Source organism: Mercenaria mercenaria, chromosome 13 (genome assembly GCF_021730395.1).
Source record: "Mercenaria mercenaria strain notata chromosome 13, MADL_Memer_1, whole genome shotgun sequence".
Taxonomy (NCBI): Eukaryota; Metazoa; Mollusca; class Bivalvia; order Venerida; family Veneridae; genus Mercenaria; species Mercenaria mercenaria.
Genome location: NC_069373.1, coordinates 43,974,683 through 43,994,763, shown reverse-complemented (window position 1 = coordinate 43,994,763; position 20,081 = coordinate 43,974,683). Strand labels below are relative to the sequence as shown.

At 34.7% G+C, this 20,081-nt stretch overlaps 1 protein-coding gene across 16 annotated transcripts in view; it reads right to left on the bottom strand.

Moving 5' to 3' along the window:
- Window positions 1–19,204, bottom strand: part of LOC123528546 (dynein regulatory complex subunit 6-like) — a 65,216-nt gene extending 46,012 nt beyond the window's left edge. For 12 of the 16 annotated variants that reach the window (XM_053521659.1, XM_045308316.2, XM_053521660.1 and 9 more), the window contains exons 1-8: window positions 19,026–19,204; window positions 16,748–16,851; window positions 15,780–15,876; window positions 12,589–12,627; window positions 7,194–7,261; window positions 2,938–3,058; window positions 2,225–2,258; window positions 1,146–1,255 (exon numbers count right to left, since the gene is read on the bottom strand). In XM_053521659.1, coding sequence (XP_053377634.1) covers window positions 1,146–1,255; window positions 2,225–2,258; window positions 2,938–3,058; window positions 7,194–7,261; window positions 12,589–12,627; window positions 15,780–15,876; window positions 16,748–16,851; window positions 19,026–19,103 — 651 coding nt within the window. In that variant the 5' untranslated portion in view covers window positions 19,104–19,204. Of the gene's footprint in view, window positions 1–1,145; window positions 1,256–2,224; window positions 2,259–2,937; window positions 3,059–7,193; window positions 7,262–11,712; window positions 11,740–12,588; window positions 12,628–14,151; window positions 14,167–15,779; window positions 15,877–16,747; window positions 16,852–19,025 lie in introns of all 16 variants that reach the window. The other 4 variants (XM_053521657.1, XM_053521665.1, XM_053521656.1 and 1 more) reach the window with 3 other exon arrangements.
- Window positions 19,205–20,081: the final 877 nt, after the last annotated feature.

The window sequence follows — 20,081 nt, the reverse complement described above, 5'->3', positions numbered from 1 at the left end:
CTTTTATGTGACAATCTATTTGAAATTTCAGTTGATTTACAGCAAAAACTGTAAAAAATAATGTTTTTCTATAAAACCTTATAATCTTTGCATTTTGAAAGCTCAGACTCTGAAACCGTTCAATTTAGGAATGTCTACTTTCGTTTATTTTACTGGGATATATCCGCATGTTGTCAGAAATATATAATCGTCAATAATAATTTGCTGGTTTTCTGTTTTCGTGGTGGTTTTCTGTAATTCTGTTAGTACCACATTTTTATCAGTCAACCTTTTGGAATATGTTAAAGTCATTACCAATAGTAGTATGTTTTATAGAACAGTAAAGCTACTTAAAACTGTTTGAAAAGTATTCTTCAATGTGTGGTGGCCAGTTAGAAATTTAGCTCAGTGTATTTGTTGGCCAACAGACAATTAAAATGGTTTTCCAAATTCCTATTGAACAAATCCTTATGAATGAAGATACAAACTTGTCCAGTGTAGCTTTTCTAACTGCAAAGAATACTTGAAAATTTGTATCATAAACGTATGACTGGACAATGAAAGAAGTTAAGTTAAACTGGAAATTAATATCATATTAGTTCATATAATATAATATTATAATAATATTATAAGTTACCAGTTTATAATGTAGAAAATATACCACTTTTTCAAAATGTGTTTCAAAACTTGCACCGTCAAAATAATACTGAAAGCCTTCAGCTACGTATTTTGACCATCAGAAAACAAATCACATTATAAATCAAGTGCACCCCATATATTTTAATCATGTGCACCCATCTAGCTACATGATGAAGAGAACTTATTCTTTATATTATATACCCCCTGCAAGAGACATAAGAGAAGTGTAAAACAATTTGCAGAAATAAAAGAGATAAGGTAAAATGCGAAGAAAAATAAAGCATTGAGATAACAATTTCATCCTTGTTTACCAGTCACCTATACTGAAGCCATTATGAATGTAAAACTTGTGATTTATGGCAACAAAGACATAAATATCAAACACGTTATGAGTGAGAATCAAATAACATGTGCATCTTATCATATTTTATTAATATTAATGCATAAAAAGTCTAAAGGATTTTCTGTATAATGATATTCATCAAAAGGGAGATAAAATATTGGATGCAATGTGGAAGAAAACATACCTCGAAGTATTCTCTCTGTCTTCGAGCATCAAGGGTGTGTGTATGCCACGCCTCAAATATCACTCGACCAATAGAAACGTTCAGCACATGTTGGATTTTCTGAAAGGCCACTAGTTGGCAAGACGGTTAGAAATATATTAAAATATAGGCTGCAATCTATAAATAATTCACAAGGGTATGTTCCAAATATTAAAAAAAAAAAGATTTTTTTTTAAAATTCATCATAATCATCAAAGACAAAAACTACTGTTGAAAACAAAGAGCAATTAGACATGACAGAACTGAACATAAATCAGTTATCATAATTCTTTTTTTCCCCCATTAAATGAATTGGTACAGAAGACCTCTATACTGTCTACAGCCCAAATAATCAATTTTTTGTTTAAGTATGCAAAGATTTCAAAGGTACTACTAAATCAGTGTTGTCAAAAAAGTAAAAAATCAACAGGGTGAGTCAAGCTGCACAATAAGTTACCCTGTAGAGCAACCACAAAATTCAATGATTAGTTCCCCTGATCAAGCATTAAAACAGATAACAAATATTTGTCATGAATTAAACACATCTGCACTGTTAAATGATAAGTACTTTACAAGTAAAATGCAAATAACTAACCAGTATAAGATACATCAAACACAAAAAGAAATTATGTACAATACTTTTCAGACAAGCCAGACTTACTCTACAGAAAATTCAATCCAAAAAAGCTGACAAAAATACTAAGTGCTGTACTTTTAACTAAAATTGCTGACAGTTTTTTACTCATATTTGTCCTCAAGTAGTATAACTGTCTATTCATCCTACAGTGAAACAACACTCACTGACATTAGCATCATTGACTCGTGCACCAAGGGCTTACTCTTGCAATGCATGCGGGCCCGGCCAGCCATATTCCTTTTACTTTGAAACTCTGGATAACTCAAGCATTTTACACATCCTCTTGTGACTTTGAGCCATCAAGGTTGTACTGCTGGTGAAATAAAATTTTCAGATTTTACAATAAATATATATTTCCATACTTCATACATAATTTTCCTCTACCAAGCTTCAGTAACTTGAAGTACTAGAAAGAAAGGCTTACTTGCTTGTCTCCCCTTTCTGTATTTCACCCATTCCTGAAACAAACAGAAAGAACATAGTGTAAGCTTTATAAGTCATTCTATTTTGTTTGTTTTGGGTTTAACGCTGTTTTTCAACAGTATTTCAGATATGTAACGGCGGGTTAACCTAACCAGTATTCCTGGATTCTGTACCAGTACAAACCTGTTTTCCACAAGTAACTGCCAACTTTCCCACATGAATCAGAGGTGGGGGACGAATGATTTCAGACAATATCTTTCATCAAATCGTCACAGACAACATACGCCCCGCCTGGGAATCGAACTCAGGACCCCGCAATCCGTAGACTAACGCTCTCCCTATTGAACTAAGCAGGCGGGCTATTAATTCTATTGCTTTTATGTTTCTTATTTATGTTTAGGCTAGTTCCGCCCCATGGCCTACCTACTCCTGTATAGTATACAACTCCATTTGTACAAAACTGTTCATCTAATCATCAAATAAGCTCTACAAATTAAACAGAAAGGCTGGACTAAGTGCCTATCCCAACACTAGATTCCCAAGGGCAACATGTCAGCAACATGGTGAATTTAAAAACTGTGTCAAAAACAGCCAATCAGATGCTGGAGCTACCAGACTGGTCCCCAAACACAGATTTATAACCTGAAGTAACGACTGTTGTAATGCAGCTCTTATTTTAAAGTTACAAGTTTTGAGTATATTTTTTTAATTTACCATCCATTCCTCTAGATGCATTTTCATCATTCTGTGAGAATGGAATGTCGCCGCTCGTGTCATTTTCTTCTCGAGATCTAATCTCTTCTTTTTCTTTATCAAGTAATACTGCATCCAAGCACTGAAAAATGATAGCAGAATGTTACAAAATACTCCACTAGACCATCCTTAAAATTAGGAGATCAAGTGAATCCATGGATGCTCTACCAAAATGTTGCTTTGTCAAGCAGACATAACTTGTTTCTGAAATATATTCAGAAAAACTAAAATGTGACAGACATATAGTTCTAAACCATAGATTACTGCAAGTATCAACAAAATCTCTTCAGCAATTTTGAATATTTACTCCCAGAAAAGGCTTAGAGAGAATAAAGAGAAGATAATTCTGCATTAACTTGAGGAAGAATCATGGTTCTTGCACTCTTTGTACTTCCAATAATTTTCATTTTCATTATGCAAAAACTTTGATATTCCCTTCAGTAGTAAAATTTGAACAAGAGGGCCATGAAGGCCCTGTATCGCTCACCTGACCTATTGACCTAAAGATCATCAAGATTAACATTCTGACCAACTTTCATTAAGATATGGTCATAAATGTGGCCTCTAAAGTGTTAACTAGCTTTTCCTTTGATTAGACCTAGTGACCTAGTTTTTGACCCCACCTGATCCAGATTTGAACTTGACCTATAGATCATCAAGATTAACATTCTGACAGTTTCATTAAGATATGGTCATAAATGTGGTCTCTACAGTGTTAACTAGCTTTTCCTTTGATATGACCCTGTGACCTAGTTTTTGACCCAACATGACCCAGATTCAAACCTGACCTAAAGATCATCAAGATTAACATTCTGACTAAGTTTCATGAAGATTGTCATAAATGTGGCCTCTAGAGTGTTAACAAGCTTTTCCTTTGATTTGACCTAGTGACTTAGTTTTTGACCCCACCTGACCCAGATTTGAACTTGACCTATAGATCATCAAGATTAACATTCTGACAAAGTTTCATTAAGATATGGTCATAAATGTGGCCTCTACTGTGTTAACTAGCTTTTCCTTTGATTTGTCCTGGTGACCTAGTTTTTGATCCTACATGACCCAGATTCAATCTGGACCTTGATATCATTTAGATTTACATTCTGACTAAGTTTCGTGAAGATAATTTATTTATTTATTTTGTTGGGTTTAACGTCGCACCGACACAATTTTAGGTCATATGGCGACTTTCCAGCTTTAATGGTGGAGGAAGACCCCAGGTGCCCCTCCGTGCACTATTTCATCACGAGCGGGCACCTGGGTAGAACCACCGACCTTCCGTAAGCCAGCTGGATGGCTTCCTCACGTGAAGAATTCTACGCCCCAAATGAGGTTTCGAACCCACATCGATGAGGGGCAAATGGTTTGAAGTCAACGACTCTAACCACTCGGCCACGGAGGCCCCTTCGTGAAGATAAAGGCATAAATGTCACCTCTGGAGTGTTAACAAGCTTTTCCTTTGATTAGACCTAGTGACCTAGTTTTTGACCCCACCTGATCCAGATTTGAACTTGACCTATAGATCATCAAGATTAACTTTCTGACAAAGTTTCATTAAGATATGGTCATAAATGTGGTCTCTACAGTGTTAACTAGCTTTTCCTTTGATATGACCCTGTGACCTAGTTTTTGACCCAACATGACCCAGATTCAAACCTGACCTAAAGATCATCAAGATTAACATTCTGACTAAGTTTCATGAAGATTGTCATAAATGTGGCCTCTAGAGTGTTAACAAGCTTTTCCTTTGATTTGACCTAGTGACTTAGTTTTTGACCCCACCTGACCCAGATTTGAACTTGACCTATAGATCATCAAGATTAACATTCTGACAAAGTTTCATTAAGATATGGTCATAAATGTGGCCTCTACTGTGTTAACTAGCTTTTCCTTTGATTTGTCCTGGTGACCTAGTTTTTGATCCTACATGACCCAGATTCAATCTGGACCTTGAGATCATTTAGATTTACATTCTGACTAAGTTTCGTGAAGATAAAGGCATAAATGTCACCTCTGGAGTGTTAACAAGCTTTTCCTTTGATTTGACCTGGTGACCTAGTTTTTGATCTCAAATGACCCAGCATCAAACCTTTGCAAGATTTTATTGAGGGTAACATTCTGACCAAGTTTCATTAAGATTGGGCCAAAATTGTGACCTCTAGAGTGTTCACAAGTTTTTCCTTTGATTTAACCTGGTGACTTAGTTTTTGATCCCAGATGACCCAATATCAGAATCATCCAAGATTTTACTGAGGGTAACATTCTGACACAGTTTCATTAAGATTGGGCCAAAATTTTGACCTCTAGAGTGTTAACAAGCTTTTCCTTTGATTTGACCTGGTGACCTAGTTTTTGACCCCAGATAACCCAATATCAAACTTGTCCAAGATTTTATTGAGGGTAACATTCTGACCAAGTTTCATTAAGATTGGGACAAAACTGTGACCTCTAGAGTGTTAACAAGCTTTTCCTTTGATTTGACCTGGTGACCTAGTTTTTGACCCCAGATGACCCAATATCAAACACGTCCAAGATTTTATTGAGGGTAACATTCTGACCAAGTTTCATTAAGATTGGGACAAAATTGTGACCTCTAGAGTGTTAACAGTCAAATTGTTGACGACGGACGGACGATGGACAACTGACAGACGGATGACGGCGAATGACGGACACTGGGCCATCACAAAAAAGCTCACCTTGAGCACTTCATGCTTAGGTGAGCAAAAAACTAGAACTGTCACAGGAGTGACTCATACCCCCACCATACGGTCTTGTCACAGAAGAATGGCAACCATAAGGAATCTTAAAAATACTTTGGAGTACTTCATCCTGGGCTTCCACATATAAGTAATACTAGTATAATACTAGTATAGTAATACTAGTAGATATATTAAATCTCTAATATTAGAGATATACTAAAAGTGAATACAAAAAAGTGTTTTACCAACCCATGTTACCACAGAAAAATGTTTTTACTTTTTACATAGGACTTATAATAAAAAAAAGTTAGAAAAATACCTAAAATATTGAAAATCTAAAAATAGGATTTCTAAAAATAGACTAATTCCTGGAATTTAAGGGGAAGAAACTCAGTACAAAAGTTAAAAAAAGGTTACTTCCCTTTGGCTCTAAGCCAATCAGAATGAGATATAGTGAAATACATCAAAATTAACCTTAAATTCTAGGTAAAAGGGGACACAATTCAAGAAAAGTTAGTGTCAGAGTTATGCACCTTAAGTCACATGATGTGGGTGATGAGGTGGAACATCTATTTTAAGTCTGAATCAAATCCATTCAGTAGTAACTGAGATATAGTGAAAATACATCAAAATCAACCTTAAATTCTAAGTAAAAAGGGGCATAATTCATGAAAAATTGGTGTCAGAGTTATGCACCTTGTGTCACATGATGTGGGTGATGAGGTGGAACATCTATTTTAAGTTTGAATCAAATCCATTTTGTAAAAATTGAGATATAGTGAAAATACATCAAAATCAATCTTAAATTTAAAGTAAAAGGGGACATAATTCATAAAAAAATTATGTCAGAGTTAAGCACCTTATGTCACATCATCTGGGTGATGAGGTGGAACAACTATTTTAAGTTTGAATCAAATCCATTTAGTAATAACTGAGATATAGTGAAAATACAACAAAATTAACCTTAAATTCTAAGTAAAAAAAGGGGACATAATTCATGAAAACTTGGTGTCAAGAGTTATGCACATTGTGTCACATGATGTGGGTGATAAGGTGGAACATGTATTTTAAGTTTGAATCAAATCCATTTGGTAATAACTGAGATAATAGATTTCGGGACGGGACGGGACGCGACAAAACTGACTCCTATATACCCCCCTCAAACATGTTTGGTGGGGGTATAATAAAAAAGTATGACAAGGAAGATAACTCAAAACTAATCCAAGACAAAGGTTCAGTTCTTGTGAACTTGAGAAACTTCCATGAAGTTTTGTTTCTATTATAACGTTGAGATGACAATAATTATTGGTGATCTGAAAACTGTTTTTCAAGAGAAGAACCAATACTTTGAGACTAGTACTAAAGTTTATTTAACCTTTAGCCTGCTGGCGGCAAGTTATTCTGCCTTTGTGACCAGTGCAGACCTTGAAGATCAGCCTGCCCTGCTATTCAGTGATGGACCAGTCCACTTTAGAAATTTAGCAGGGTAAGGGTTAATACAAATATAGAAAAAAAACTTACCAAAAGCATAGCTTTTTGGATTTTGTGTTATAATGTTGGTAAGCCTTCTCGTACATTTCGGGGGTCGGCTGAAATTATTGAAAGTAATGTAAAATAACATAAATTTTAAGAGTAATATCTCAAATGTTGCACGGGTTATTAAAGATATCAGGTTTATTAAATAATGTTAGTGGTAATGGATATTAAAGTGACTTTACTAGTACCAAAGCCAGCTAAATTAATTAATCAGCACATAAATAACACCTTTTTAGCGTCAGTAACTGAATTCAATTAATTGTTTAGTTGATACTATATAGTTAGCCTAATCTGAAACTAAATCTATCACCATATACAGTAAAGTACAGATCACTCTATAAGGTCCCATGGTATGAGCAAAATGTTAAGTTTCTTGGGTTTTAAGCAATCCAAACATAGTAAAAATGAGGAAAACATTGCTTCAAGCAATCCAAATGTAGTAAATATTAGGCAAACCAGGGTTTTGAGCAATCCAAATATAGTAAACTTAAGGAAAACCAGGCTTTTGAGCAATCCAAATGTAGTAAATATTAGGCAAACCAGGCTTTTGAGCAATCCAAATGTAGTAAACATAAGGAAAACCAGGCTTTTGAGCAATCCAAATGTAGTAAATATTAGGCAAACCAGGCTTTTGAGCAATCCAAATGTAGTAAACATAAGGAAAACCAGGCTTTTGAGCAATCCAAATGTAGTAAATATTAGGCAAACCAGGGTTTTGAGCAATTCAAATGTAGTAAACATAAGGAAAACCAGGCTTTTGAACAATCCAAATGTAGTAAATATAAGGCAAACCAGAGTTTTGATCCATCCAATTGTAGTAAACATAAGGCAAACTGGGATTGAGCAATCCAAATGTAGTAAACACAAGAGCTGTCTCCATAGGATGACACATGCCCCCGATGGCACTTTGAATGAATAGTTATGGCCGATGTTAGAGTTTAGGACCTTTGACCTATGGAGCTGGGTCTTGTGCGTGACACGTCGACTTACTGTGTCACACATTCATGCGTAGTTATTTTAAAATCCATGCATGAATGACAAAGATATGGACCAGACACGCCCATCAATGCACTATCATGAAAAATGACCTTTAACGTCTAAGTGTGACCTTGACCTTTGAGCTACGGACCTGGGTCTTGCGCACGACAGGTCGTCTTACTGTGGTACACATTCATGCCAAGTTATTTGAAAATCCATCCATCGATGACAAAGATATGGACCGGACACGCCCATCAATGCACTATCCTTTAATGTCTAAGTGTGACCTTGACCTTTGAGCTACGGACCTGGGTCTTGCGCGCGACACGTCGTCTTACTGTGGTACACATTCATGCCAAGTTATTTGAAAATCCATCCATCGATGACAAAGATATGGACCAGACACGCCCATCAATGCACTATCCTTTAATGTCTAAGTGTGACCTTGACCTTTGAGCTGAGGACCTGGGTCTTGCGCGCGACACGTCGTCTTACTGTGGTACACATTCATGCCAAGTTATTTGAAAATCCATCCATCGATGACAAAGATATGGACCGGACACGCCCATCAATGCACTATCCTTTAATGTCTAAGTGTGACCTTGACCTTTGAGCTATGGACCTGGGTCTTGCGCGCGACACGTCGTCTTACTGTGGTACACATTCATGCCAAGTTATTTGAAAATCCACCCATCCATGACAAAGATATGGACAGGACACGAAAATTGCGGACAGACTGACAGACTGACAGACCGACAGACCGACGGACCGACAGACGGTTCAAAAACTATATGCCTCCCTTCGGGGGCATAATAAGAAAAACCAGGGTTTTGAGCAATCCAAATGTAGTTAACATAAGGCAAACCAGGGTTTTGAACAATCCAAACTTAGAAAATATAAGGAAAACCAGAGTTTTAAGTAGTAAATTTAAGGCAAACAGGGTTTTGAGCAATGAGAACATAGTAAATATAAGGCAAACCAAGGTGTTGAGCAATCTAAACGTGAGTCGAGTTTCACTGTAACTAAAACTGCACACTACATTTATACGGAAGTGATATTAATATTGTCAATATATAATACAGTAAATGTGCAAGTTAAAGAGGAATATACACTTTTTTAAACATTTCTGTTTAGATAGAGCTGGGTGAAACATTAAAAGTGATATGAGAAACTTTAAGTGTAAATGAAAAAAAAAGGCCATTTCAAAAGTAGTCATAAAATGAACTAGCAGACATTTTGGGCATTATTATATCTTTGCTCTTTCTTAATATGACCATTACCAAATATGGTGATTAATGACAAATTATGTAAAACACAATAAGGACTTTTATTCAACGCATATAATATTTTAACATTTGAGTTACATTGAATTTATATTAATTTATGACCAACTTAATATGGCCTTCTTAAGGTTTATTTTTTTCATTAATTTAGCATATATGGTAATTCCCATATAAGAAAAGACTACGGGTAACAGTTTTTCAGTGCCCAAAATGTCCAACACTATTTTAGAAATAACTATATCTTAAACAGATATTGACTGATATTCATATTTTTTTCCACTTCTTTGAATGTTTCAGAATTAATGCTCCTACAGTTACCTGATTACATAATTAAAAATAAAGAATTCCCTTTTAAGTTATAGAACAAAATGAACCAAGATAATATTATTTTTTAAATTACAGAAATTAATTTCTACTGTTCTGAAGGTCAGTATAAAACTATCCTTGGCAATTATTTCTTCATATAATACCTCCTTTCATAATTATTTAGCTCTTCGATGTGACATGATATGGTCCATAAGACAAAAAACTGACCACCACTGTTGTAAATGGCCTGGATTATAGGCACATCTTTCAAGACCCTACCAAGACCATGTTTAAAGACAACATTAGTATTACGAATATGACAAAACCAGATCTTAATTTGGTATGATATTATAACAGGGCAGTCAGACAGAAAGGTCACAGTACATTTAAGGACCAAAGCAGATTTGTGTTGCCCTGTCTATTAACTTGCACATGGACATCATTACCATACTTTATTTGTTAATCAATGTGTCACAACATTTTCATTTCATGTAGGATTTTCTGCCAACCATTCTTGGATATGTTTTATACTGACCTTATACAAGATCTATCAGATTATAGAATATATACACTATAAATATCTAGGAAGCTATGTGATAATCAGTTCCAGCGCATTTGCTAAAGCAAAACGTATGTTTAAAATTTATCAAATAGACAAAAAATCTAAATCTAGCTGATAATTGATTGAAGAAATACAAACTAATATAACTATAATTCAGATAAAACCAAAAAAGAAATGAATCTATCAGTTTATCAATGTGTTTTGTGTTGGGTTTAACGCCATTTTTCAACAGTATTTCAGTCATGTAACGGCGGGCAGTTAACCTAACCAGTGTTCCTGGATTCTGTACCAGTACAAACCTGTTCTCCACAAGTAACTGCCAACTTCCCCACTTGAATTATCAGAGGTGGAGGACTAATGATTGCAGACACAATGTCGTTTATCAAATCGTCACGGAGAACATATGCCCCGCCCGAGGATCGAACACGCGACCCCGCGATCCGTAGACCAACGCTCTTACCTACTGAGCTAAGCGGGCGGGTTATCAATGTGTGATTTTTAACTGTTCATAACAAGAGACATCACAAACAACTGACAAATGCCCTCAAAGTGCAGCGCCTTGCCTGTGTCTAAGCTCCAATGAAAAGGTAGTAAGACGTAGTTGGGAGGCATTTAACTTCTTACAGTATATAAAGGACAGAGTTGAGGTTTTAATTTGTCTGGTTTTGAAAAACCATGTGTGCAGTATTAAATTGCAAAAAAAATCTTAATAAAGTTAACACTCATGCATATGCAAATGTTATTTCACAGTGCTGCAGGGACTGATTAGATTTGCTTAAAATAATACAAATAGTGCCATACACATGGGCAGTATCAATGATTCAAAATTTTGTACTTTTGTTAACATCAATTGCAGTGAGAAAAGATTTCACTTTAAAATACTTTATGACCACTTCCTGGTTTTCAGACTTGGTAAAAGACTGCTGAAATTGTGGGTCAGGATATCACCCATTACCCTAAATATACTACTACATCTCTCTTTGAGGAGTGCAAAGTAACCGATACATGTATAACACCACAGAAAAATTATTTCACATAAAAATGATGTTGTATTTTCTACATTTTTTGTCCCTGCACCAGAAGAAACCTCCGAGCTCAATTTCGCTGCTCCAGACTCATGAAAAATATTATTTTCGAAAACTTAAGGAACTGACATAAATTGCAACAGCGGAATACAGTACGACTACTGCAGTCAAAGCCCTACTAAGTGCAAGAAGTGTAAGTGAAAAATGAAAATAACTGAATGTGCTGTTTATTAATTACTGCTCCAGATTTTTTTAAAGCCAGCTTAAAAGAGAAGAATGGTACTGTTATTCTAGATGGAAACTTTATATGTAAGCTGTATATATATGAATTAACAAGCTCAGGTACCTACCTCAATCATATACAACTGATGACTTTGCTTAAAATCAAACATGTTGACTATTTGAAATGCAAAATTGGCTAATTATTTTTAAACAGACCCACAAAACTAAAAAGCCATGTGCATGATTTTCTGCAACCAATGCAATGTCACCATATCTGTTTACAATTCATTTTTCAAGTATAGTGAAATATGAAAGAAGGAGAAAGTGACTGGTCTTTTTTAACCAAGAATTAGGGCAGAAATGTATAGAATTGGCCTCCATTAATCAGAATAAAGCCAGAAATGTACTAAATATACCAGTAATTATGATTTTAAGGTTTTTTTTAACTTTGTATTTCACGAAACTCAGGTCCAAATTTTAAGCTTTTACAGCATGTATTATTACTAACCTTATGCAGTTAAGCAAAATACAAAGCAACATAAGAATAGTTCTAGCAGTAAACAGCATCCTTCATGAGCTCCTACAGCATGCACTTTTTGAGTAAAAAAAAACCAAAATATCTATATCTCAAAATGCATCACATGTCGACCAAATCTCAGGCAAGTTTGAAAAAAAAATGCACTTTTCAAAACATATCAATAAATTCATAAACGGGCCACGACATGAGAAAAACCAACATAGTGCATTTGCGACCAGCATGGATCCAGACCAGCCTGCGCATTCACGCAGTCTGGTCTGAGAATCCATGCTGTTCGCTTTCAAAGCCTATTGCAATTAGGGAAACCATTAGTGAACAGTATGGATCCTGACCAGACTGCGCGGATGCGCAGGCTGGTCTGAATCCATGCTGGTCGTAAACGCACTATGTTGGTTTTCTCATGGTGCGGCTCAAATTCTTTTTTTCTGATGCAAAACAAATATATATGCCACTATCACTCAATTACCATTGCTGTCACAATATTCTCATATTTTTCACTGAGCATCTATTCATAAACAAATCTATATATATTTCAAAATTGAGTTTAAATCATATCATACAACGGAATTAATTTTTTTTTATTCTTAAAAAAATATTTTGGGTAATTTCAGTGTGTACAGAAGTTGTATAAACATTTAGGACTCTTCTATATACTAAACAATTTACTAAAATGTCATTATTTTCCTGGAATATTAATTTTCATGCATTTTATTTATTAAAATAAATTTGAAATATTGGCAAAAACTGCATTTCACAGTTTGTACTATTGGCTGGGCTAATAGTCCGAGTGAGGGCCTCCACTCGGCCTCAGAAAGTTGTGGCCAATTTTTGGGAGAAACTGCCAAATTGAAGCTGAACTGCAGAACTTTGGACACATTTTAATAAAATTCTTGTAGCCAGTTTAAAAAATGTGTAGCCAGTGCTTTGAATTTGTAGTATTTGGCTACACTGGCGGATGGCAGAGGAGGCCCTGTTCTAGTTCAACAATACATTTTGCTGTGCTAAAGTCAAAACTTGAAGAAAAAACATTATGAAAATTCACTTCTGATGTCATGTAATAAAACACTTATTGAATGGCTTGCCAGTCGATAGTCAAAACTTTTGTCTGATGTATGATTACTGACTAGCAAGCCATTCATTAAATGTATAATATATTCATGCATTCTTTATGTCTATTTAGCTTATTCAACAGAATGGTGATGACAGGTTTCACAGATCACACTAAACAATGCTGAGAAAAAATAAATGGGCAATTACATGAGAAAACCTTTGTTAGTGCATGATATAGTTATTGCATAATGAATAGTTTAAAACAGCAGAAACATTCCTTCATTGTGTACATGCAGAAAATAGAAACTAAACATATTGTAATGTAATTGAAATAAACTGACATGACAAAACTAACTCTATGATATTTTACCAAAAAAAAAAAAAATTACTTTTGTTGTCATTGAAACCAAAATTCCAAAATACCTCTGCACCATGAGAAGACAGAGGTCTGTAGCTTAAAAGCCTGTGATGCAATCAGAATATACGTTTAAGTTTTTGAGCGAAATGTTTTCAAGTTGTCTCAAAGTACTCAGATGATATTTTGTTAGTGATGTACATAGTTGCATACATGACATCAAATATACAGGTCACACACCATGAAGCCTTCCAACGTTCAGTCTGGTGACTTACTTAAAAGCATCATAACTCTTGAATTAGTGAAGGTAACTTCCTCAAATTTTCAGATTTGAAAGGTAAAAGAATGTTCTTTGTGAATATTTTGTTTTCTTTTCTCAAACTGAATTTTTGTCACTAATGCAGGCTTTTTCATATGGAACAGCCCAAAAAAAAATTAATAATTATTTTTTTGAAATTCTTTGAATATTGCATTACTCAGGTATTATAGGAAAATTAAAGCCAATGAAAATTAATGCCCATGAAAATAATAACAGCATGGATAGCACAGCTATAAATAGACAACCATTAAATAACAGACCCCTGTGCTACATGAACTACCACTGTCTGTGCATGGTTTACCTACCCTGTTCAATGGACTCTGTCGGGTACATAGTCATTATTAGATGAAAATTGTAAAAAAATAATCACATACTTTCAACAACCCATAATATTAAAGCTAAAAATTAGCACAGTTTATGCTGAAAACAGTCTGTATTGGGTAATTTTTGCACTGGCTTTAGCGACGTCATGGGTAGCAGCCACATTCTTGCTGCTAAAACATTCACTTTATTTGTGAATATAATCAAAGAAGTATAAAATACACAGAATCGCAACAGAAGATAATCTCGCGTAGTCTCGTATTACCGCATTAACCGGTGTTATCTTATTGAAGCGTTTGCTGACTTGGACCATACGTGATTAAATCAAAAGACGCTTATAAAAGTCATTACACTGGCAATATGGCCGGCATCAAATCGGGTCAAATTTTCAAACGACTGCTGTTGACTTCTCAAACTTCCAATCATAAATTCATTTCTTCCCAGTGTAGAAAATAATAATAACTTTTAAAAAACACAATTAACATTATAAACAAACAATCTGATAGGAAGTTTTTTTACGACACAAATTTTTCTCCTTCTGCTTTCTGTTTCATACACCGGTAAAACGAGATCTCATTCAGTTCCCATGTGATGCTGGCATGATTCACTCTATATGCCTTTCAACTTGCAGATTTATTTATTTTTATAACTCTTTGATATAATCAAAAATTAAACCATCACATAAACTACCCAATGTACAGTATCTACAATCAACAGTTATGTCCAGAAAACTGAACATTAAATTCTATTAATACAGAAAAACAGTGTTGTCATGTGTAAATTGACCAGTTACTATTCTATACGGAATAAGATGGTGACAAAATTCATGCAAGTATGTTAATCTTTATGCATGCACTCCATAATTAGTATCTACCTAATTGAAGTTATCAGTGTCTAGAGCAGTTACACAAACTAATTTACCAAAGTATAAACTCGATCTCATGCATTCTTGTATAATAAAACTACATATGAGCCGCGCCATGAGAAAACCAACATAGTGCGTTTGCGACCAACATGGATCCAGACCATCTGCACAGTCTTGTCAGGATCCATGCTGTTCGCTAACGGTTTCTCTAATTGCAATAGGCTTTAAAAGCGAACAGCATGGATCCTGACCAGACTGCGTGGATCCATGCTGGTCGCAAACGCACTATGTTGGTTTTCTCATGGCGCGGCTCATATTACTATTTCAATATGGAATTATTCAGATTTACATGCAAAATAGCAATGATAAGAATATCATTCTGCATTAGTTAATGATTATTTATACTCAAATAAAAAGATTTATTGGTTTAATATTGCACAAATTAAAGACAGAATATTATATTAAGTCACATTTAAACCAAAGAGGTACAACATACTGTTTTTCCCCAGATAAACACCCCTTGAGATGTTGAAAAAGCGGGCTTTTATCCACTAATAGGCTTTTTTTCATAAGTGAATGTGAATTACAAATCCAACTTCTAACTGAAGAATCTGAACTACTAAATTTCAAGATTTTTTTTTGTAGATATTCGGGAGTTGCCAGGTTTTCAGGGTTGAGATGTTTATATGGGGGTTGTATGGTATTCATTAGAAAGTTATTACAGCCATTTTCAGTTTGTTTACTTACCAGCATGCTCTCATCATCAAGGTTGAAGATAAACTCTAAGTTACTCTCTGACACAATTCTGTTCACAGGCTTCATAAACTCTGCCACAAACAGGTCCCTGAAACATTTAAGACTCAGTGGATTTGAATATCAAAACGGGAAAACCTTATGCTAGCTTGATGTGGAAAGTAGTGAAATGTCCTTTTTCGTGGAAAGGACTGAAAGGTCAGCCTTTTCACACAAGATAACTGAATGACACTACATGATCAGACTGGCAGCTCCAAACTTCAGACTATCTAACTAACTCTAACAAACTGATTTTTTAGCTACCTATACGGCTAGTGAAAATTATTCCTTAGAATACATTATTATTTATTCTCATTCTGTTTATCCTAAATAGCTTAGGGTAAATCTGTGCAAAACAGTCAGCTTTCAGTCCTTCTTTGACAAAATCCATTTACATATAGACCTAAACATCCTTTGGTCAAGTATTATGTTTATTTGTGCCTAATATCGAACTTTTTTTCATACTACTTCCGACTTAAATTGAGTATATTTTGTAAGTTAAATACCATGAAATATAAGAGAATTTGTGCTTGTGCCTTGGTTAGAAAATCAGCCAAAACTCCCAATATCGTACACAGTGGTCTCCCTACAAGATATTCTAAACTGATTTTGCTTTTCATTCTTTGATTTTGAATAAAAGTTATATATTGATATTGGTGTGTTTTTCATGGAGATACAGCTTATAAAGTAAGTGATATCATGAAAAAATAAATGTACAAAAATATTTGTTTTTATTTTATGCCATTCAAAACAGCTATGTCCTAACCTCCATGTGATGTTTGTAAATGAGATTAATCGTCTAGTAGGGGAGGTAATCAATGCAGGGAGTTTGATCCTTTTGCATTTCCGTGTAAATGCAATACTGACCATTCAGTGAGGTATTTGTGGTTGTCAATAAAAAACTGACAAAAAAAAATACTGACCATTCTAATTCATCTGTTCCATATTCAATGAGGTATTTTAGGTTGTCAATGATAAACTGGTGTGGATCGTCTGGACACATCACAGCAAGTCCTGTAATCAACGCCTGCAAGTAAACAGTTCAGAGATTAGTCATACAGCAGCATTAGTCCCTTCCCCAACCCCCCTCCCACACACACACACATAAAATGCTTGGTTTTAATCTTAGAGACAACTAAATGTAGAAAAATAAAAATAAAGTCTGTATAGCTTACATTTGGACATAATTTCAGAAAACAGTGAAGATTTATTATTAAAATACATCCTGGTATTTAGACTTTCTGAAAGGAGGGCATTGAATGTAAATTCAAATTAATGTAACAGCAACTATAGGTCTACTTAGTAAGTTAATTAATGACAGATGCTACAAAATTTATTTCTCAGAAATGGAAATCATATGCTAACCAAACAAACTTGCAGTCTCCATGGGAATTGAACAAATGTATATTGCAAAGGGTGTGCAGTTGGATATTGGCTGCATTTTAAATGGTTTAACAGCATCTATCCTAGAATACACAGTAACGAGTCTAATGATGCACCTAAGAATTGTCAAGGACATTAAAACATTTCATATATATAATTTAAATTTTACACTGGTATCCTTATATTTCATGCATCTTCCTTAATTCTGATATATTTATGTGATAAAATTTTCTGTAAATGTTTTCTAAAACAGCTTCTTGATATTAATTTTGAAGGTAAACAAATATTGCAGAAACGAGAGTACAATGAAACAACCTACTTGATTGGTTTGTTTATTTTCACATCAAAAATTGTGACAAAGCGGGTTGTTATAGCTTTCCTCAATAAACTTTAGTAGATTCATTTCATTAAATATCAATGTATTTGGCCTTCCGAGGGAAAGAAAATCTTAAAATATATTCATTTAACCCAGATTGAATTTCTTCTAAATTTAAAGCATTTTGCAGCATACTTGGTTAATTTATACAATGTCATGTTGATAATAAACTGAACTTTAACAGTTTTGGTTTTATTAATTATGTTAAAGCTAAAAGATGTTTTTTGTCATGTGCTTCAAAAAAATTTACATAAGCGAGTACACCTAACATATCTGTGTATTTCTAATTATGGTGATGACCTTGTCGCTTGGATGCCATGTGACCCAATAAAAATAGAACAGTAGGAACCAGTTGCTGAATTACAAAAAAAATTCGGCTTAAATTGCAAAAACGCTAATGACTTAAAAAGTCAAAGAATTTAAGAACATTTAACATTCTTACATAAATACAACCAAATTAAGCTTGCAATAATGGACATTCCCGATATTTGAATACAAGGTCAAAATAAATATGGTGCCAAAACTCTGTCGCATTGTAATGATGCACACGAAGATATTCATTCGAGTGAAATGCATAATTTTTTTGGAAAAATTTTTATGCCTGCATATATCATTAATCAATAATAGAATGATATGCTGTTCTGGGTGATCTAATGTTTTCACAAACATGTTATACTGACAAAATGATGAAACCGAATGCTCTTAAGACATAACTTAACTTAAAGCTAAAACAAATTGTCAACAAAGTGAACACTGATCAGGAGACTGAGTAGTCCAAATAATTGTACTCGAGAGATGAATATCGTTATATTATTTTGACTTGTCGATATCCGCCTCCGAGTACAAACCAGAAAAGGTAAAGAATGTGGTAGCACTGTCCTCTTCTTTGCGTAAGTAACACCCAATGGAATCCGTTGGGCGGGAATTATGTTATGATAATGCAACGGATAAAAAAAAAGAAATACATACACAGAAAGCCTGTAATTTTTCCTTTTCAATGATGTATATATTACCGAGATTTCTTGAGAAAAATTCAAACTATGACAGTTAAAAAAATGCCAAGGTTTAACACGAGTGTACTACATATCGGAAAATGGCCGATCACCGAAGCGTTTTCATTGGTCACGCCTCCGACCGCCATTACATGAAGACGATTGAAACGTTAGAGGTTTAAATTTTTTACAACAGAAATTCTTGATAAATATGTCCTGTTCTTATGTTTTTTATTTACTATTTATGATTTAAAACAACAGGTAAGCAGTTAGGGCTAAAGAAAAATCGTGACTACTGATAAATCGTAATTTCAATTGACCACAGTTTCCACCACAGTTTTGATTGTTTCTGGTTGAGACCTCTAGGTAGACAACGTAAAATATCAAAATGTGAAATCGGTCTGCCCGAGGTCTCATTATTTAGAGACTGAGAAATGTTTAGGAATGTACCTCGTAGACATCTGGCAGTTTGTTTGATCTCAAATACTTTTTGAGGCTTGGATCAAGCCCTTTCATAGACGCTGCCATTGTCGAAATTTGGTGGATTTGATGTGAAACAGATCAATATATTTTTTAAAATCTTGAAGAAATCATGTTGTTTTCATTCGCAACGCAGGTGCCCGGATCAACCGGTGTCGAAATAACCACGTCTCGTCATATTCGCTTCGCCGGGTCAGGTAACTAATTGTTACATTAATTAATTGAGCCGGGACATAAGAAAACCAACATAGTGGCTTTGCGAGTCTGGTCAGGATCCTTGCTGTTCGCTTTCAAAGCCTATTGGAATTAGAGATAGTGTTAGCGAACAGCATGGATCCTGACCAGACTGCGCGGATGTGCAGGCTGGTCTGGATCCATGCTGGTCGCAAAGCCACTATGTTGTGCTTATGCCGAGAGGCCCTACAACGTATTCATCCAGATCCAGATGTTGGTTTTCTCATGGCACGGCTCAATTACTTTTTCAGTACTCCTAGACACAAGGGTTTTTATTAATCACGTTGAATATTTCATTGAATTGTCGCATTAATGAAATGGAAAAATCATCTAGAATTTTCTGACTCTTCTATCTGTTCAGCTCCACTTTGGGTTACATAATTTTAATAAAATCTATAAAAAGATCATTTGGGAGCAAAGATGCAACCAAAGAGCTATAAAAATACTTTATACTTCTTTGATGCAACCAAGAAGAATAATAGCAGACTCGGTTTGACAGAGTCTGTTCATGAGAGGTAAAGAAATGTGCAACACCTTTCAGGCCCCCTAGCACCGGCTTATTACACATATGTTGGATGAACTCCATGATACCAAAGGACCAGAAAATATAACAACCCTGAATCCAAAGTTTACAGTCTTGCATACATTGAAAGAGAAAGATTGACAGTAACACGTGAGAAAAGTGAAAATGAAAACAAAAAGTGTTAGATATACAGACAAGAGTATTAAATCAGGTTTAACACAATTTGATGCAACTAATTATTTTTTATTGTATGTATGTTGGCATACTGC